At 42.5% G+C, this 19,158-nt stretch overlaps 1 protein-coding gene across 1 annotated transcript in view; it reads right to left on the minus strand.

Annotated features, from left to right (window-relative positions):
* LOC104401030 (desumoylating isopeptidase 2-like) overlaps positions 1-18,759 on the minus strand; it is a 54,357-nt gene extending 35,598 nt beyond the window's left edge. The window contains exon 1 of the mRNA XM_010021991.1: positions 18,703-18,759. Within this exon, the coding sequence (XP_010020293.1) occupies positions 18,703-18,741 (39 nt within the window). The 5' untranslated portion in view covers positions 18,742-18,759. The remainder of the gene's footprint in view (positions 1-18,702) is intronic.
* Positions 18,760-19,158: the final 399 nt, after the last annotated feature.

The following is a 19,158-nucleotide window of genomic DNA, read 5'->3' on the forward strand; positions in this document are numbered from 1 at the left end:
TGAGGCTCATATTTGGTTTCATAAATAATTCATTAACAGCAGGACAAGGCAAACACCATCATGCTGTAAGCAGGGGAGCATTACCTCATTCCACAGGACAAAACAGATAAACCTTGCACAAGCAAATAGGATATCTTTGCTCATGCATCATGTGTGCAAACATAAATAAAGTCTGTACATATACAACGAAGTCTCAGAGAACAGCAGTGTTTTAACTCTGGTTTACATGAGGTGTGCAGCTAGCAATAAGCAAACGTGTCCAAGAGTGTGTGCAAAGCCAACCGTGGGTAGTCTGACAATCAGCCTCCTTTCACATATGCCATTTTAGTATTCAAGCCTAGAAAGAAGCACCAAAGGTGCAGCACTATAGATTTGTCCTTGGCAAGTCTCCTTACAGGAACTATTTCCTTCTAACCATTCCCTTCCAGAACAGTCACTTGCACGAGTGCTGCTGGATCCCTAGAAATGACTACGCTTTCTGTGGCAATAGTTAGCCTGCTCAGAGAACAGACTCCTTCAGTAAGTAAATTACAGAAGCTTACTTTATTCTCCAAGGTGCATTTGTACATTGTGAATTAATGAGAATAAATACACGGTTTGATTTGCCACCTTGCAGCAGCAGCAACTTGTAGGTAACCAATGCTGGATATATAAATACTAGCCACCAATGCATCTTTTTCCTTTCTCTTTGAAAAAGAAGACCACACACTGTGACATGAGCTTCATTTCTATTTTGTGTAATCATGTAGTCATGGTTTCTACCTCACTTGAATGCTAATACCGTGACAGTTTCTGCACCCATGCGTGCAGATACCTTCCTTACTTTTCCTTCCAACTCAGTCCTAGCAAGGCACAGGCTCTTTTTCATCTGTTTGATCAGATAGCAGTACACAACGGATGTGAGCAAGACCAGCCTGATGCTGAATTGCTGTGTTGGTGCCAGTTCTAAAGAAAAACACTCCCTCTGTGAGAAGGAATACCAACTAGGTTCAAAAATAACATGCTTCACATCACAAGTGAGCCTTTGGAAGATGGATGATGTAAACAGTAATCAATTTTAAGTTTTAAAGCCTTAAGAAAACTGAAGCATTTGGAAGCACCCAGATGCTCCATTTCTCTGGAGTGTGGAACTGCTTGACATTGCAGCACTCAAACCTTAGTTCAAGTGCAGTCACATAAAAGATTTAGACAACATGAACCCACAAATTGGGGTGGGAAAGCCCCAAGGTATCCAGCAGAGAGCACTTAAGACAGAGAGCTCTCTTTCTGATCGCTCCTCATCCAAATTGTCTCAGGAACCTGAGCTTTGAAAGCAGATGAAAACATTGTCACTTTTAGCTTCTAGACAGACCTAAAAAAGATGAGGATAGTGCCTCTCCAGTAACATTTAGCTATCTTCAATCCTTCCTCCAACACATCAGAAAACACAAGTCTGTAGGGCCAAGTGATAGCAAAGCTGTAAAAGGAGAACTCAGACTTAACACGGCTGTTACAGAGAAAATAAATTAAATCTTTGCATCAAAGCTTTCTTGTTTCCACCAGAAGAAAACTGGTGAGATTCCCATGCCTGAACCTCTCACTTATATTTTTGTAGAAGGAGTAGGAAGAGTGAGGAAATCGGAAGAGGCTCTCTTTAAAGCTGACATGGATAATACAGACAGACAGAATTGGCCCTGGAGGATCCCAGGGTCAGAAGAACACTTATTCAAGAGAAACAGAGGAACCACAGAGACAGAATAGCTGAATTGCTAATGACTATGGGCAACCTCTCATGTAAAATGTCTCTGGGACCTAAGCACCAGAAGGTAGCAGCTGTAATGCTAATCTTCAAACAGAGGTCCACATGAAAGCCAAGGAATTACAAGTGTGAAAGCCTGGCATCTAGACTATATTAACCAGTAGAAGTGATAACAAATATATAGCATTAATGGACAATAAATATGATCTTTTGGGTAAAGATCAACATGACTTCTGCAAGGGGAGATGCTGTGACACCCAGCTCTTGGTATTCTGTGGAGATGTCAGTGATCTTGATATAGTTAATTTAAGAATGATTTCTATTACATTCTTCAGAAAATGTCTTTTAGGATGTAACTAGTCATGAGACAAAGATATGGTGGGGTTCTGCAGGTGGCATCAAAAAAATAGATGGGAATTGACTATTCTGTCATGTATAAAACCTATCAAAAGGAATCCAAAAATTAAGAGACTTTGCTTTTCTCCACTAGGTAGTAGACCTGCAAACTCCCTGGCAAGGGATGTCGATACAAAAGGTTATGTTTGTTCAGGAGATCTGAGTGGAAGAAAGAGTCATTGAGGATTACTAGAGAGACAAAGTCGAGCTCAGAAAAATCCCAAAGCTGAAAATGTTTGGAAACTGTGAAAGTGTTAGAAGGAAATGTCAGAGACATACTGCTTTGTCTCCCATAGTGGCCACAAGCAGGCACTGAGGGAGAAAGAATAATAATATTGGACTAGATGGACCCTTGCTCTGAACCAGTTTGGTCATTCTTATGTTTGTGTGTTCTGTGTAAAAAAGAATGAAAACATTGAAAGGAAGCCTTGGAAATGAGTTCTCCCATCATAGCACAGTGATTTAAAAATACGTATTTATAAAAAATGAACAGAGGTTTTATTTCCCAGAAGAAAGGGAAAGATAAAGTGGGGAGCTATTTCAAACACCCATCTGAAAGACTCTGGGCAAGCCTTATGAACCACTGGAAGAGAATCTGCCTCCGCTTTGATAGTCAAGATACAGTTTAAGCACAGGTTTTGAGATTACACTGTAATTGCCCAATTAGCTCTCGCGTGCAAAAGGGATTCTCTTGCATTTATCCATATCCAACAGGGCAGAAATCCAAAGGTTTCTGCCTGCTGTGGATTTGCTCTTCCAATTCATTAGGATTAATTTCTTCACCACCCACACAATTCTCTAAATCTCTTCCTCCCCTCCTGCCCCATTGCCACCTGTCAATGTTATAAAGATGATTGGTGCTTCTTAAAAGCAGCCCAGAGAATCTTTATCCATCTATTTACTGACAGATGCTTTTTCTCCCCTCCTCTGCTAGACTATTTTTTTCCAAAAGCCTGCAGTCTGTCAAGCTGTCCCCAGAGCACATATGTGCAGGCAGTGTTTAACCACATCACCTCCTGTAACCCTAGTGTGTAATATGACTGTGTTCCTATCCCTCCAGAATCCTAGGCACCGTTTTATTTTGACAAGTCCCAAGGAAAACACAAAAATATTTTCAAATATGTTTGCTATCAAATTAAATTATAACCTGTGCAAACTGACCAGTATAAAGACTTCAGGCTGGTCCACAGCAATAGTTTTTATTTCTAAAGTGGAGGATAAATATTGGTAGATTAACATGGATGCAATCCTATTGTTGAGTCACTGGGCAGAACTAGGAATGACTGTTTCTCCTTACCTCTTCCTATCTCAGTCCAAGACTTGTACAGGGTCATGGTAAACAAGAGGGGCATTAATCTTTCATATTCTGGCTCATTTACCTCTGTTGACTAAGTGACATCTTTTCAGAAAGCCTCTTGAATTATATTACCAGATCTGCTCTGTAAATGAATTGGTTTGGGAAAAAACATCACTGACTCTGTTGGTGTCACGATACGACATGAAATCCTAGGAGTTTTCTTTCACATTGGAAATCATGATAGTAACAGAAAGCATGCACTTTCATTGTAAGAAGACTGAGTGCTGGAAGAGTGCTGCTGACCCACAGTTCCCTCCAGGGCTGGAAGCTGTGTGAACTCCATCAAAGGGCATCACAGGTAAACTGGGAAGCCTCAATAAAAGCCTTTGCTTTGAAATACCTACCACAGTCCTTAAAAAAGTATCAGAGCATTTTCAGCAGCAGGAGCTGGGAAAGAGGAAGAACAGTCTCACAAACTTCTCTCCACACCAAAACCCAAAAGATAGCACAGCAACAAGGTACCTAATCACAGAATATCTCACATTGGAAGGGACCCATAAGGATCATTAAGTCCAACTTCCTGCTCCTCACAGGACTACCTAAAACTAAACCATAATGACCTGAACTCTGACAGACTTAGTGCCATTACCACTTCCCTGAGCAGTCTGATCCAGTGACCAACCACCCCTTCAGTGAAGAAATTTTTCCTAATGTCGAACCTGAGCTTCCCCTGGTGCAGCTTCATTTCGCTTCCTCAAGTCCTAGAATTGGACAAGTCAGCCTCTCTGCGTGCCAGCACCTTAGCTGCAGAGTGGGAATAACAGCCTTTTCCTTCTCCAGAGAAATACTGGGAAGTATCCTAAAGAAGACTGAGAAAGGATGATCTGCTGGAGAGGAGAAGGCTAAGCAGATCTCTTGGGTACCCTCTTGATCCAGCATCAGCAAGAGCAGTGCAACATGGAGATACTCAATTTTGCTTTAAACTGGCAAATACCATCAGCAGGCTCCAAAGCAGAGAACTGCTCGGTGATAGCTAATATATCCTGGGAAGAAGCATGGCACGCAGCCCTTGTGCTGCATTGTTTTCTTGCCCTATTTCTCCATCCTTAGTCCCTTGAACAATATCCACCATGCTGCAACATGTGCGTCTGCAATTTGCATGCCATCATCTCAAGTTGCTTGGGCTTTCCTGACAGACTTAAATGAATAGCGGATTGAGTGCTCTCTTTAACTTCAGTCTCCCCTGGTTTTTATGCATGCTGAAGTAAAAAGCTTCCTCTGAATCAGATTTCAGCTGTCACAAAGCCAGCAGTTTTCTCCTAGGAAGTCTGGGTGCTAATGACAGAAAGAGCAGCTGCTTCTGAATACTTCTGCTACATGTGGTCAAAGAGCAGTAAAAGTCAAGGCCAGGAGCAGGTGTGGGAGCTGACTGCTTGCAGAACCTCCCCAGGCAGGCTATGGTGGAGAAGGAAGGGGGACCACTACCTCCTGATGGACAGAAGGCCAGGGGCAGCCACCAAGGCAGCAGGATTGAGGCTGCAACAGGGTACATACTCACCTGGGCACAGTCAGGCAGGTGCTGCCCCTCAGCCCACCACCCAGAAACCCTGCTGCTGCCTCCCATTCCTATGGGAGTCACACCAATCCAGGCAGTTACATCTCAGATGCCAAAAGGCAGGCAGGGTTTTAAGCTCCCAAGCACCCCACAAACATCTCCCCCCACTCCAATAAGAGTACTCCTTCCCTCCTCACAAATGAGACACCCCCAGGCAAAGAGATTGAAAAGACTTGCTAGAAAGTATGACTGAGGTGAGAACTAGGACTAAAGCTTTGGTGTTGCTCTTTCTCAACATCCAGTGCTTTACTCCAAATGAAGGTTTGGTTGTTCTCGGCTAGGGTCCAAGGACATGCTTTGCTGGCAGCATTACACAGGCTGTTGGGAGCTTTTTGATTCCCACATGTTCAAAGCACTTGTACTTTTCACAAAACATTGTGGTATCATTGAACACAATGTTACGTTTGAACTGAAAGGAGGAAAAAAACATCTCCATCTATTATTACGTGTAAACAAGAGTTGGTCTCCTACAATCATGCTATCTTAGTAGAGAATGAAATAAAAGTGAGCTTGACCCTGGCTGTGCTAATTAGTGATGTTCTATCATCAATTTACTGAGACAAAAAAGCATCCTGTCAGATCATTTCTTGAAGGGTGGAAAACACAAAAGTGCCTGAGGACCTAATTATGTCCTGGGGACCCCAAAGAGCAGTTTAAGTCACGTGTAGGATCCTGTTTTAATGGGTTCACTTACCTGCATCACCTAAGACTTCCCACAGTAGGATTTTAAATGGTGTCAAGAAAGTAATATTGCCTCCAGTTGTCTGCTTCCACAACTTACTAGAAACATGCTCATACTGGAGAGAGCCTTTGGGAACTGCAGGAAACTTTTACAAAGGGCACAGAGGCTGTCAATATTTAGAGAGCTACCACTGTGACAAGTGCCAGCTGCAGGCTTCACGAGATGGTTTAGTGAAGGTATCTTGTGCCACACTGCTAAGAGAGACTCGTACCTACTTTCTTTATGTGGGCGATCCTGAGAGCATGACATTATTTACAGTGCTGCTTCTGCATATAGTCAGAAGGAAACAAATTTATTCCTTGTAAAAACTGCCCTACAAGATAGGTAGAAAGTATCCAGGATTTTGGTTTGTTTTCAGATCTGCTTCAATGTATGTTATCAAAACTAAGCTAGAACTAAAGTGCCAGTGCCATTCCACTTCCACTAGAATAGTCCCAGCTTGAAGGTGTTGGGGGTCAGGTCTTCACATATGAATACTCCCAACAGTAAGTAAGTGCCTTAATACATGCTGAGTGATTTTCTTCTTCTTTCATGCCTATTCTCTGGTCTGTCTCTGCTCAGTCTGTCTCTCATGCAAGCTAAACAGAGAGAACAGGCAAGTCCTAGTGCCCCACACAAGCTCATGTGTCTCTATGTTTCCAGAGCAATGATAAGCAGGAGCATCCCAAAGAGAGGCGCAACAGCCAGCCAGCCAACAGTCACAGAAAATTAGTTGTGCCCCCAGGATTTAAGAACCCCCCAGGTATCTTTCAAGGGAGCAAAATGCTTCTGTGTTTTTCCTAGTAGGTGCTCATAAGGGGCAAGAGGACACCAGAACTGCACACAGTACTCCAAGTGGGGTCTCTGCAAGCTCTGGGAGCTGAGGCTGCACTTTGCAGGATGGAGGGACAGGAGTTGGTAGGGCAAGAAGGTGACAAGGTTGGAGTGCCCCTGGAAGTTAGCAGCCTTTTGGAGACACTGCCTTTTGTCTCCAAACACAGGAGGAAGTATTATCCTGCACTTCTCCAGGTGGCTTTCGCTATCGGAGCCACCAGGGGACCAGAGCAGCAACGATCCCTGCCAATTCCTAGTGACAGCTCATGTAAATGAGATGCATCATTAGAGTCTACATTCATGTATTTAATAGGCTTTAACATCAGCTTTAATGAGACACCTCTGAGACCTCAGGAGAGGTAACAGACAGCTGGAAACATGCTTCAAAGTCCTGTGGGTATGAGAAGTAGAATTCAAGTTCAGAGGTACCAAGTACAGGATTTTTAAGCACCTGATGTGCCAGAGAATATTAAATTATTCTTTACTCTAACTTTAAAATCTCCATCCGCATAAATTCATTTAATCCAGCCACAGCTTTAACTGTACCAAGATCATCCAAAACAGCAGCTCCAGTAGGCACTGAACTGCGTATCTCAGAGTAATCACACATTACAAAAGGAATCCTTGAAGCATTTCAATAACATGCCATGTTACAAACAGCACTTAAAAAGCCATGTATGAATGTGTGAGCTTCCTAGCATAACGTTACTGCTGAGACGGGTTTGGAAGATAGGATGTCACTTTTATTCCAGCTAGCTTCCTGTTTCCTTGCCTTTCTCTCAGAAGTAGTGGGTGTTTTAAAGAATGTTGAAAAAGTTCACAATATGGACCAAGGGAGGAGACAGAATTTGACCCAGACAATAAAAACAACTGAAATTTTCGTGGATTTGTGTGATTTGCATTCATTTATCCTTCCAGAGGCCTTTGCTTAGCAGAAGCCACAGCTCTTTTGCTTATAATATGAGACACAGGGGGAAAAAAAGGATTTGTAGTACTTCCTTTCTTCTGGTCCCAAGAACACCTGTGTTTGAAATGGGCCCATTTACTTTGCCCTTGTCTATTTTTGGCTTACGCTGGAATTACTGTGTTCTGTTTCAGTTCAGTACAACCCATTGCTCAATACACTGGCCCTCAATATTCTAGCAGTAGTGAGCACAGAGCGAGGCATAGTGCTCCAACAGCAGAAAATAGAAGAGGTCTATTCCACATCCCAAAGAACTGCCAAAGAGAAGATAGCCAGCTGTCTTGGATAACAAACAGCCATAAAAATTAGAGTGAACAAGGGCACAGCAAATGGCAGTGCAATCAAGAACAATGAATGTTAGAAATGGAGACAGATGGTGGGTGGATTTCAGCTCAGGACATGCTTTTTTAGCTCTGGCTTCCACAGATTTGGAGGCCTCCAGCACTGCCTTCTCACCTTTCCACAATGTCTCCATCACATGGATACTCCAGACTGTGTATTCCTAGTGCTGGGACAGACTCAGAAAAAAAGGCTGCACATGTACTCTCCAGCTTAGGTAGCTGTTAAGGAGGAAAGGGCAGAAGAGATACAGATCCACTCAGGGCAAAGCCTGACATCTGCCTAAAAATACCCTGAATGGAAACAAAGCAATAGGAGGAAAGAGCAAGGTTGGCCTCCACTTACCAGGAGTAGCAAGTGCATTCTGCTTGTACCTGATAACCAAGAGTCCAGACACTTGTGCAGGAGGGTACTGACCAACTTTCTAAGCACCTCAGCCTGCCGGAGGGGACTTGGTTCACTACCTACCTCAGAGGGAAGCAGACCGGTAACCCTCTCAAAGCATATCTGGAGCCAGGCCTTCTCAGTCCTTCATGACGAAACAGTTTTCTTTCATACAAAATAAAGAATAGATTCCTTTCATATGAAATATATGTTCAATGAGCCAGAAAACAAGTATGAGTAACACTATAGCCTGGTTCCAGCCTGGACACTCTCCTGGAACAGTTAGGATCCACTGGAAACAGACACTCTTCTGTTAAATGAGTATATCAAACAAAACCTAAATGATTTGACACAAGAGACCCAGAACAACCAAATCCAGAGTTTCCTGCTGTCTGCTTCTGTGGCAGACTTGCATGAAGGGGCAGTTGTGTTTGAATCCCTCAGGGATTTTAACCAGGTCTCTGTCACTCCAGATGCATCAGCATACTAGATGGTAGGATGGTAGAAGTCAAATGCAGAACCACTACTGATCCTCTTCCAGCACATAAGTAGCACTCATGTCAGAACCTCTGGGCATGTCATGCCATCTCAAATGTCCTAAAATATTCAAGATGTCTCTACGAAGTGGATAGCTATGAAACAGGATCCATGAAGGAAGAGATCTGGACCTTTCCTGAGAGGAAGCCAGAGGTCAGATGGATATCCTAAAATTGCCATTTATGTCTGTGCTTAGGCAGTTGAATGGAGCCTTTAATTCTCTAGATAAGTGATTCGCTAAGAAAGCACTTGGAAATACTTCCAACCTAGACCTCTTATGCAACTAGAAGCAGCCTGCTGTGGCTCTTGCCCCAGATGTTGCCCAAGAGTGCAGGTTGATGACAGAGGTAACCTATTTGTAACCTCTTGGTCCTCTTTTTCTGTCACTTTTCACATTCACCAAGCTAATCCAGAGCTGGGAGAAATGACAAATACAGGGCAACTACACAGTTAACTGCTCCAAGTAGTCCAAAACAGAACAAGAGGGAAGACAAAGCTTATAATTCACTCTAGAACGCAACATTGGGCTCCTCATGCACTCTAAACCCTGAGGCTGCTAGCAGCACCTAGGAAGCCTTTTTTCTTGCATCAGTATCTGGTATAAATCACTAGCAGAAGAGAACAGTAAAGGGGTTGACAGTTCCTTGTGGGATTAAATAAGACTGCATGGAAAGCACAGTAATAGATCCGTGCCTGAAGGTTCAGCAAACCATGTTATCAACAGAGCTCACACTGTGCCAGGTCCTCCATCTCCCAGACATAGGGATCTATCACCAGTCACATGGCATTCGACTCACATTGACCCACATGATGAAGGCATTTACTAAACAGGCTGAAATGCTTTCAGCATTTCTAGCATTTGACACTTGCTTTTGTAGATAAACACTCCTTCCTATCAGGTATCATTTATAATCCACAGCATTTTTTCTTCCCTTATCATTGTTTTTCAGGCACATTAAGATTCATTGCTGAAAACTAAGTTACCAATTAAAACAATTTTCCACATTTAGGATATAGCCTCATATTTTGCTCTGAGAGGAGAAGTCTCACAGATTCATGTGCTGATTAGGTAAAGCTCTAAAGTAAGGAGACATCTGCTTTCACTCCTCTAGGTCTTGCATACTCAAGAATATCCAGTGTTTACCTAGAACACTATCAAACACTGTTTTCTTTCCTAACAGTATGAGTCCATTCGCTAGAGATAGAATCATCAGACTTGTGAATTTTGCTTCTTTTCTTCCCTAACAGAAATATAGATTTTATGTATTGATTGATCTCTGCCTTCCTCCCCAGCTTCAGCTACGTCATCTTGGCATAATCACAGGAACAAGAGAGACTGAAACAAACAGAGAATTAGAATAAAGGCAACCCAGGTCACTAACACTAGCTTTTGGCCCTAGGACACCCATTTAAATTCAGTTCATTGCAGTAATGCACAACTATATATACCTGCCATTCACCACACTTAGAATGGATCTGACAGCTGTTCCAACTTAGTAGCTCTGTTTGCATCACTAATGCTCAGCTCTCCCCAGCAGAAGCTCCCACTACTTGTGTAACTGTTCCCTGTGGGCTGCCTCAGTAGGAAGCTGGGTGACCAGCTGAGCTGTGACACCAGAGCAGTTCAATCTATAAACCAGAAATGAGCTACAAAAGGCAGAAGGGTCTGCTTTACTACCGTCAATGTAAATTTATTTGCTAGGAGAGTGATAACCTCCAGTACATCAGGTTTCATCAGTTCTAAGAGGGTTTTGTTCGGTTTTGGGGTTGGTTTGTTTGTCTCAAAGAACAGTCAAGTGACATTAGGAACTTTGACAGCCTAATGAGCCAGAGGCTTAATCTTGCTGACAGAAATGTCCTGTTTTAAAAGGAGTCTGCCCTCCCGTTTGGGGAAACCCCAAAAAGCACCAGAGAAAATTAATTTCAATATGGTTTCAAGAGGAACCAGAGCTCACAGAACTTCTCAGAGGTAGGCCAGTGCACTGTGACTTTGCCTGCAGATGGGGTTAAAGGACAACTTCCAGTAGCAGCAAAAGTTTTCTGTACCTCTAGGATAAAGCTGACCTTACCTTGCACCACTGGTCTTACACACAAAATCCTGCCCATAAGACTCCTGACTCCACAAGAGCTCAAGCTGCCTTGAAATGTGTAAAGACACAAAATCAGATTCTTACCTGCAGGAACCAACTCAAGAGCACTGATGTGTGAACTAGGCTAATGACAGGACCTGAGAAGGTTTGTTCCAGAAGCAGAGTTCCCACATGTTTTACACTGTGTTAGCTTTCCTAGATTCTCCTCACTCATAACAGTTTCTTATATTTGCTGATGTAAAGGAGAGCATGTTGTGGAGCAGTTTTCCTAGCTCATGCAGGACCAGCATAAGTGAGAACTCCCATGTTGCCCTGGATGAATCAGTCCACTGGGCAACAGAGCACTGAATCAATAAGCTTGCTGGTGGGATGACTGTCATAGCTGGAGATAGCAATGCTCTATGTACAGTCAAGATACAGCTCTTAAAACATCTCATGCATAAGCATAGAGTAGTCAGCTAAAGAACTGCTGTGCTGGAGAAGATCAGCAGTAACATGGACAGGTAGCCAGCTTGTCACCCTGACAACATCAAAACAGACTCTTCCCCTGATGGTTAACACATCTCCAGGCTGTTGCTAAGACAACAAAAATCCATTTATTATGCATAAATGGGCACACTTCATCACTGGACTTCTTAACCAAGGTCATGCCACTTACTCTTTAGCTCTTTAAGTGGTTTAGACCAGATGCCACATTTGGATTCCTTCTTCTTGAAGGAATAGATTCAGCAGCAAGTCAGGGTATTCATTTTTTAATCTTTTCTTCCTCCAGTTGACTTCCTCTCTCCAAAGGTACAAGAAAGAAGGGATGTATACATGCTTTCCATCATGTTCTCACAAGCCTGAACCAGGCACTGACCACAACACAGTGCTTTGCATCACCAGACTGTTTTCCTTTCCCCTCTGCTTCTGAGCTCAAGCAGGGCAAGAGAGCAGCACCACTCCATGGCTGGCCTGACTGAGGTCAGCCTGTTGTCACTCAAACTAAATTGATGCAGCCTAGGAGGAAAAGAGAAGCAGAAACAAAGCCTAGTTTTCCTTACTTGCACACACTACCAGGCTGCTCAGCCTGATTTATTTGAAAACTTTAATGTACTGCCATCAGATTTCCCATAAAATAATTTTATTTTTTTTTTTTAAAAAAGGTGTTAATTTTTTGAAGTCAAGAGCTTTTGCGCTGGAAAACATCACATCCAAGAAAAGCAAAGCAGTCTGGATAGCCCTTTCACATGCTGGGTGCAGGACTCTGCTGACATTCAGTGAGAGCAGCTTTCTCTGCCTCCTGTCTTATTCACAGCAATGGGCTATCTGATCTCTCTGACCTCTAGGCAAGAGTCTTCACAGAGAGTTTTTGGATCCATGATAACCAGTATCATAGTATGACATTACAGTTACAGATGTTGCAGTAGGACCATCACTTTACCTCAGTGATTATGAACCCCAGTCCTATTACGCAGCGTAAGCATAGTTTAATAGTCTAAAATCACTCCTACCAAAAAAGCCCAAAACAAAACACCTGAACAAAACCACACATACACAAACCACTCCCCCCACCCCAAAAAAAAAAAAAAGCCAAACAAAAAACCCAAACACAAAACAAAAAAAAACCAAACAATTAAAAACAGTAGAGAAGGCCAACTAAAACCTCTAGGAAGGCACAGAAAACAAGCATCTGAGGTCTACCTGATCCCTCACACTACTGCCTGTGACTAGCACCATGTTCAGCTACTCTTAGAAACAAAAACAGTTTTGCACTTATGTAGGACATGTTATAGCACTATGGGGAACCCATCACCAGACACCTATCTCACCATTCTGTTTTGTAATCCAGTATGCTGTACTTCATATGGTTTGAAGACAGCAGAATGAATAAGGCACTGGAAAAATGAAGAGTCAGTGATAAATTAAAATTCCAAGGCCAATATCTTTCCCTTTTCTTTGAAGAATTTAAGGGTTTACCTTTGATCTTACGCTCAACAAAAAGCGAGTGAAGAAGATAAAACACCCCAGATCTTCCTTAGCTACGGCTTATTAGTGGAAGAGGGAATTCTCATGAGCTTTGAGAGTGGCCACAGAGTAAATAAGAATACGATACACCTATGGAGCCCTTCCAAGAACATGGCAAACTTTTGAGTGAACACTGTGTTGTGGAGAACTGAAGTGATTCAGGTTTGGCAAACAGTTTTGGCCAGAGATGATGGCAAATATTTTAAGGAACATTCAAAACATCTCATTTAATGTGTTTTAAAAAGTGATGATTTTGTTTCAGAACAACTTTTTTTATATATATATTTTATATATTTATATATATTAGGAGTTGCCAGAGTTTAGTTAAAAAAATCCCAAATGCAATATTTCATGTTTTGCTCTTCGTTTGTTAAATAAATTCAGATTGGTCAATATAAGAAGGATGAAAAAGAAGAGATCCTAGTGACTATCATTTAACCTTTCAAGACCACAAGTTGCTCTACTGACTTAGAGAATCTCCTCAACTCATTGCAGTAAGAAACTCCACAGCTATCAACCTACTTGATGAAAAAGTTCCCTTGCTTTCCATGTGGCTTCCTCCAAGTGGAGTCAGGTGATGCTGCACTTCTCCACACATAGCAACTCACAAACAGGTAATGAGTAGTGCAGAGACAGGACAACACCTCCAATAGCATTCCTCACTCTTCTAAGCCAGCTGAGACCTCTACTAACAGTAATCACAAACATGTTGACATTTTTCTGATAACTAGACTTATTCTTTCCTCCAGAGTCATAATAAAATGTTCCATGATTTAGCCAGGGCTTAAAACAAACATGTCACAGGATGAAGTGGTTTGCTTGCAATCCCATTGCTTTTTCTAAAACAGACTCAAAGGCTTCTTTTTTGCTCAAGGTAAAGGTACAAAGCACCTGTATTCCTCCACTCCCAAAGAATTCAATTAATGTGTGGCCACATCTCTCTCTTCCACTTGCCTAGGAAGCCAAGAAGGGATGATAGGATGGTAAGTCTGCTGGTTTTCAATGGTACAAAGAGGTCATCACTTCCAAATCATATGTGACCAATGGATTTCAGTAAAATACTGAAAATAACAGAGCTGAAAAGTGCAAAAGGAAAAGCAGCTCCTACCTCCACAATATGATTTTGCATCACAGAGTCTGGATTAAGGCACTAAAGTTTTATGCATTTATTCTATGGCCATACAGACCCTTTCTGCTTTTCCTCCCACACAGCTGATACGTCCTCTTCATGGAGGGACTTTTTCACAAGCCTTTTCTCAGAGCACATAAATAAAACCCAGTTTCCACCCTATCCCTGCAGAATCACACATACAGGTTCCCACACCACAACTGCTTATCTAGCTCATCTTGACCCAGCAGCCTCCCACCAGCTCTCAGTCCCTGAACCCAGCTCTATTTAGAAGCAGCTGTCAGATGACAGACATTTGTAAAGTCAGGTGGAAACAATCTCACCAGAACTCCTCTCCCCACCTAAGCCACTCTCAGGCTGTGGTCATCTCTGATCAGTTTTTGCTGGGAGAACACAAGCTGATTGCCCGCACAAAGCACGGTCAACGTTTCTTGGTGATACAACTGAAACCATGGAGAAAACTCATTACAAACTCTTATGGTTTGTAACACCACCTTCCTCCTTCTCTCCCTCTGCAGAAATGCTGCCTTCTGTACACATGCAGCCTCCCAGGATGCTCTGTTCCACCACATCACTAAAAAGCAAGAGTGAGATTCATATCCTGGGACTCTTAGAAACTACATGCATGTCTATAAACTTTTACATCCTCAGCCCAAGTGCCACCCATACTTCAACACAGGCTGCTTGCCCTATGATCACAAACACAAAATGGGCCTTTATCACTGCTGTGTAGACAAGAATGCTATTGTGTTTGATTTTCTGTCAGGGTCACTTGGATGATCCACTTGGCAGTGTGATGGAGAAATCAAATTGATGACACCATGACCCCCCTGATCAGTGAAACAAGAAAGATCCCGTCAGACACCTGGAGGGCCATCCTTTGCCATTAGCCATTGGCCTTCAACCATTTAGCTGGCAAATCATATAAATTATACAAAGAACTGAAAGAATACGGGAGGACCATTATGAATAATTACATTTTGGTTACCTCTCTGAAGTTGGAAGTCACAGGGAAAAACCTCAGAGTTAGTGTGTCTACTGCGACCTGAATCTTGTTTCCCCTTCATTCACTTCAGAGAGGATGACAAGAAATGTCAGTGGAATCAATGTAATAACAGTGAGACAAGGATGAGAAAGAGACTCACCCCTCTCATCCAAAAAGACCCTATATCACTGCTCCCTGGCTCCCTGCTGTCCAAGGCTCTCATTCTTCTCTGCAGCACATCTCAGGGGCTCATTTTCCCCCGTATAAAGAGTAAGCAAAATACCAGTAGATCAAAATGACAGTTTTGAATGCTATCAGCTGCAGAGACAGTGGGAATTCAGGACAACCATATCTGTAACAGAAGAGGGACAGCAGTGATATGAATATCTTTGCTTTTAATTTGATAGCATAAATGTGCTATGCAATAAGCTGAAAATATTTTGAGAGCCCCCAACTTGAATCTCCGCCAAGTGAATTATTTTTAGTGGAATGTGTTTAGCTTGCTTGTTAAAGATTTAAACCTAGGCAATAATTGCAGTTACTCTTCTGTCTGATTTAAGTAGGCAACATTTATTAATGTACAGTGATTAAGTCAGCTATTCCAAAGTAAGCCATAAGGACTTAAAGCAATGAGGAAACAGGATGATATCCTGGCTGAAGGAAGTCAGCCCTGTGATCTAAAGCATGATCTGATCCATGATAAACAGCCTATTAAGGCAGAGTGAAGGAAACAGAGCTGCAAGTTATGAAGGGGAATTTGATTTATCCCTCTAAAGACAAAGTGATAACTGACTGATCAGAGCAAACTCTGTCATAGATTTTATACACCCAGTTATTTCATGCAGGTCTCCAAACAGCTCTTGTCTTAGAGTAAGTCCATGCAAGAGCTAGATTCAGATTAGGAAAGAGATTCATCCATGATCAAATCCTGATCCATGTTATTATTCTGTGTTCACACATAGACCTTAAATCAGAGTGCAGTATCCTGCATACTCACTCTCTAAAATATCCTGATTGAGCAGAAACGTTCTCTTGCCCTGTCTCTTTTGCAAGTGTTCATGTGTGTACAAGCTCTTTAGCAACAGATAAAACAGGATATAATTACCCTGCATGCTGGGGATGAGGGAAATTGCTTTTGATGATGATATTCTGAATGCCCAGTGATTTTTGCGGAATTGTTCTATGCTGAAGAAAGTAAGTCTGCTTTGATCTCTCTGCTTCACCTATTTGTGAAAAACACCTCATTAGCAGAAGAACTTTCTTCCTAAAGAAGCCTGGTACATATCCAGTGGGTAACAGGATAAATGACTATAATCTTTGAATACACAAGACTATACAGAGTAGGTATTTCATAGCTGCACAAAGCACGTAATTGAACTTCTGCCCTAGGGGTAAGTTTTCCTGCAGTGTAAGTGCTCCAGATGCCATAAAGGGGTCGTGTTCCTTGTCAGGAAAGCAGAGCTTTACATCCAGTTAATTGTTATCCCCAGCTGTCTTTTTTTTTCCCCCATTGAGGCTAGTTTTCCAACAGTCATTCAAGCAAATGTGCTCATTTCCCAGTTCCCCCGCAATTCCCCACCACAGTGTAACAAAGTGCAGATTTTGCATGGCTACATTCCAGACTCTGTGGTGCTAAAATCATAGCAGCAATGGAAAAGCATGTAGCCTCAATAAACATAATGTGAGACTTGAACTAGAGGTGACTCAGTGGTAGTCAAACAGATGCTATATGAAAATAGTTTCTATGTACTGAGTGGTTAACCAATGGAGTTAGTACCCACACACTAGGTTTTCATGGCTTGGTAAGCAGCAAAAATTACTCAGTCTGAATTAAACTGGTGACCTCAACTCAGTTTACTGATTTTGGGTGTCCATCTCAGAACACAGTAACCATAAACAGCAAGTTCTTTCCCATATAATTACTTTGGACTTCATCTTTGGTGTTGATCACATGAAAAAAGGCAACAACCATGTCCATCCAGTATTTGGACCTCTTCAGCTCAGTAGCAAAATATTCACTGATTCGGGACAGCTCAACAGTGGCTGAGAGAGGAAAGTTCAGACCACAACCTGCTACAGAAAAAAAAAATAAAAAAATTGCAAGGAAGACAGTGGACATAATAAAAGGGCAAAACAACCCCTTTATGTTCCTCAAAGTATGAATGAGAAACTCTTGCGTGTGCATTTGCAATCCTGTCCCTTGTTGCCAAGCACTAGCTACCACCTGCTTGGGTTACCAGACCTGTTGGTTCAAGAACATCTTGGGAGACTTCACAGTTCAGGCTGCCAAGCAGCTGACCATTAAACACTCACGCCCAAAGTCTAGGGAAGGATTTTATACCAACTTACTCAATTTTACCAGTATTAGCTCTGGGAGAGACAGCTTCAATCCACTGTAGTTGTGGTTTTCAGACTGTCTTTCAATACAGATACAGTCCTACCTAGATAGCCTTTACCACTCCCTCTTCCCTCAGAAAACAACACGGATTTTTTTAGTAAAAAAAAGATCAGTTAATCTTTGTAATAAGAAGAGGTTGGACATTTACAGCAACCCACTCCTAATCTCTTAGTGCCTATTCTGTAAATTCCCTCAGCAGGGAAACCCACACGATTCTGTGGGCTTCCTCTTGAATGTTGTCACTGCCTTATGACAAAAAGCAAATGTATGTATAATCTTAAAGGCCTGGAGCTACATATTTAGAGCTCAGTCAGCATCTGGGCCTGAAGGTTGTATTTTCCCCAGCAAAGTTCACTAAATTTTTGGAAGAACTGAAAACTACTCTTTTAAATGTTAGTTCGTAAACAAAAAAGAGAAGGGAAGTGCATCATCATCAATATATTCCTCTTTTGAACATGCCTCTCCTAAGCCTCTGTTGGACCAGAAAGCAAACAGGTTGTGCCAAGCCTTCTTCTCTTTGGGGGCTTATGCCAAGGATAGGATTTTGATCTGATGTGCTAGCACACGTAATTCCCAGTCACATCCCCCCTTGCAAGAGGAGGGCAAGGAAAGCCACTTGCTACACTGTGAACTTCTAGGAAACATAGCCAAGCAGCACATCCCTGTGCCCCTCCCTGTGTTGAAACTTCACCAGTTCAGGCAATTTCTTACTCCTGTTGTTGCAATTAACCTTCAGAGAAAATTCTTAACTATAGTCTTATGGCTGTGTGGCACTGATGCAGATGATTAGCCTAGAAACTGTGTCCTTATTGCAATTCTACAGTTGTTTCTCTTCCCTGAATGATATCCTGACCCCTTCCCCCCAGCCTGGGAGTTCTTGCTCACTTAAAATTAAAGGACAATTATCTCCAACAGAGAGGTGATCAAATCTTCTTCCTTAACTGGGACACTGGAAATTAAAAAGTCCTCCCCTCACCCAGTGCTGCTCCTGAGACATCCTGCAGAAAATCAGGCACAGTTTTACCTATAATCTGTCCCAATATGCTAAACATTTTGAAGAAAAAAGCCTGGGTCAGCATTATCTCTGACAGCCAGAACATGATATGCTTGGATGAGGAGTTTGGGGGGAAGGAGGGGGAGGGATCAGCTTCTCTGGGATCTGTGTTTGGCTTCTCTTCATACACCTGCCTCCAAGCACAGACTCCCACCCAACCCCAGTGTTCCACACAGCCCCTCTCCCCTCTAAATCAGTACTGTTTCATACTCACCATGTCATAAACATTCAGAATCACCGGTTCATTTGCCATTGTTGATTGCAGTAGAGGCTGGATTAAAACCTTTAGGTCCCTGCCAGATGTGTGTTGCTGCCCCCAGGGTATGCTTTTACCCTGAGCCAGATAGAAGGAAATGCCTCATCCTACAGTCTCTGAAGGAAGGAGCATGGAGGGAGGAGGAAAGGAGGGAATTCTCGTGGTTGAGGGGGTAAAGTTGGTTGCAGGAAAGGCAGGAAAGCTTGAGCTGGGTTTGCTGGTTTTATAGGGTTTATTTGACCCTTCCACAGCACGACAGATCCGAGGTTTCTTTCTAACTCTGTAGTGCGCCTCAGTGTCTGTAGACTTACATACCACTGTAACCAGGCACCGTCCACACTTATAAATCCCGATCCACAGAAGACAAACAGACCCCGAGCCCAAAGATAAGCCCTCTTCTGGCACCTTGAGAGA

The sequence above is a fragment of the Nestor notabilis genome, unplaced genomic scaffold (genome assembly GCF_000696875.1).
Source record: "Nestor notabilis isolate BGI_N333 unplaced genomic scaffold, ASM69687v1 scaffold21019, whole genome shotgun sequence".
NCBI lineage: Eukaryota > Metazoa > Chordata > Aves > Psittaciformes > Psittacidae > Nestor > Nestor notabilis.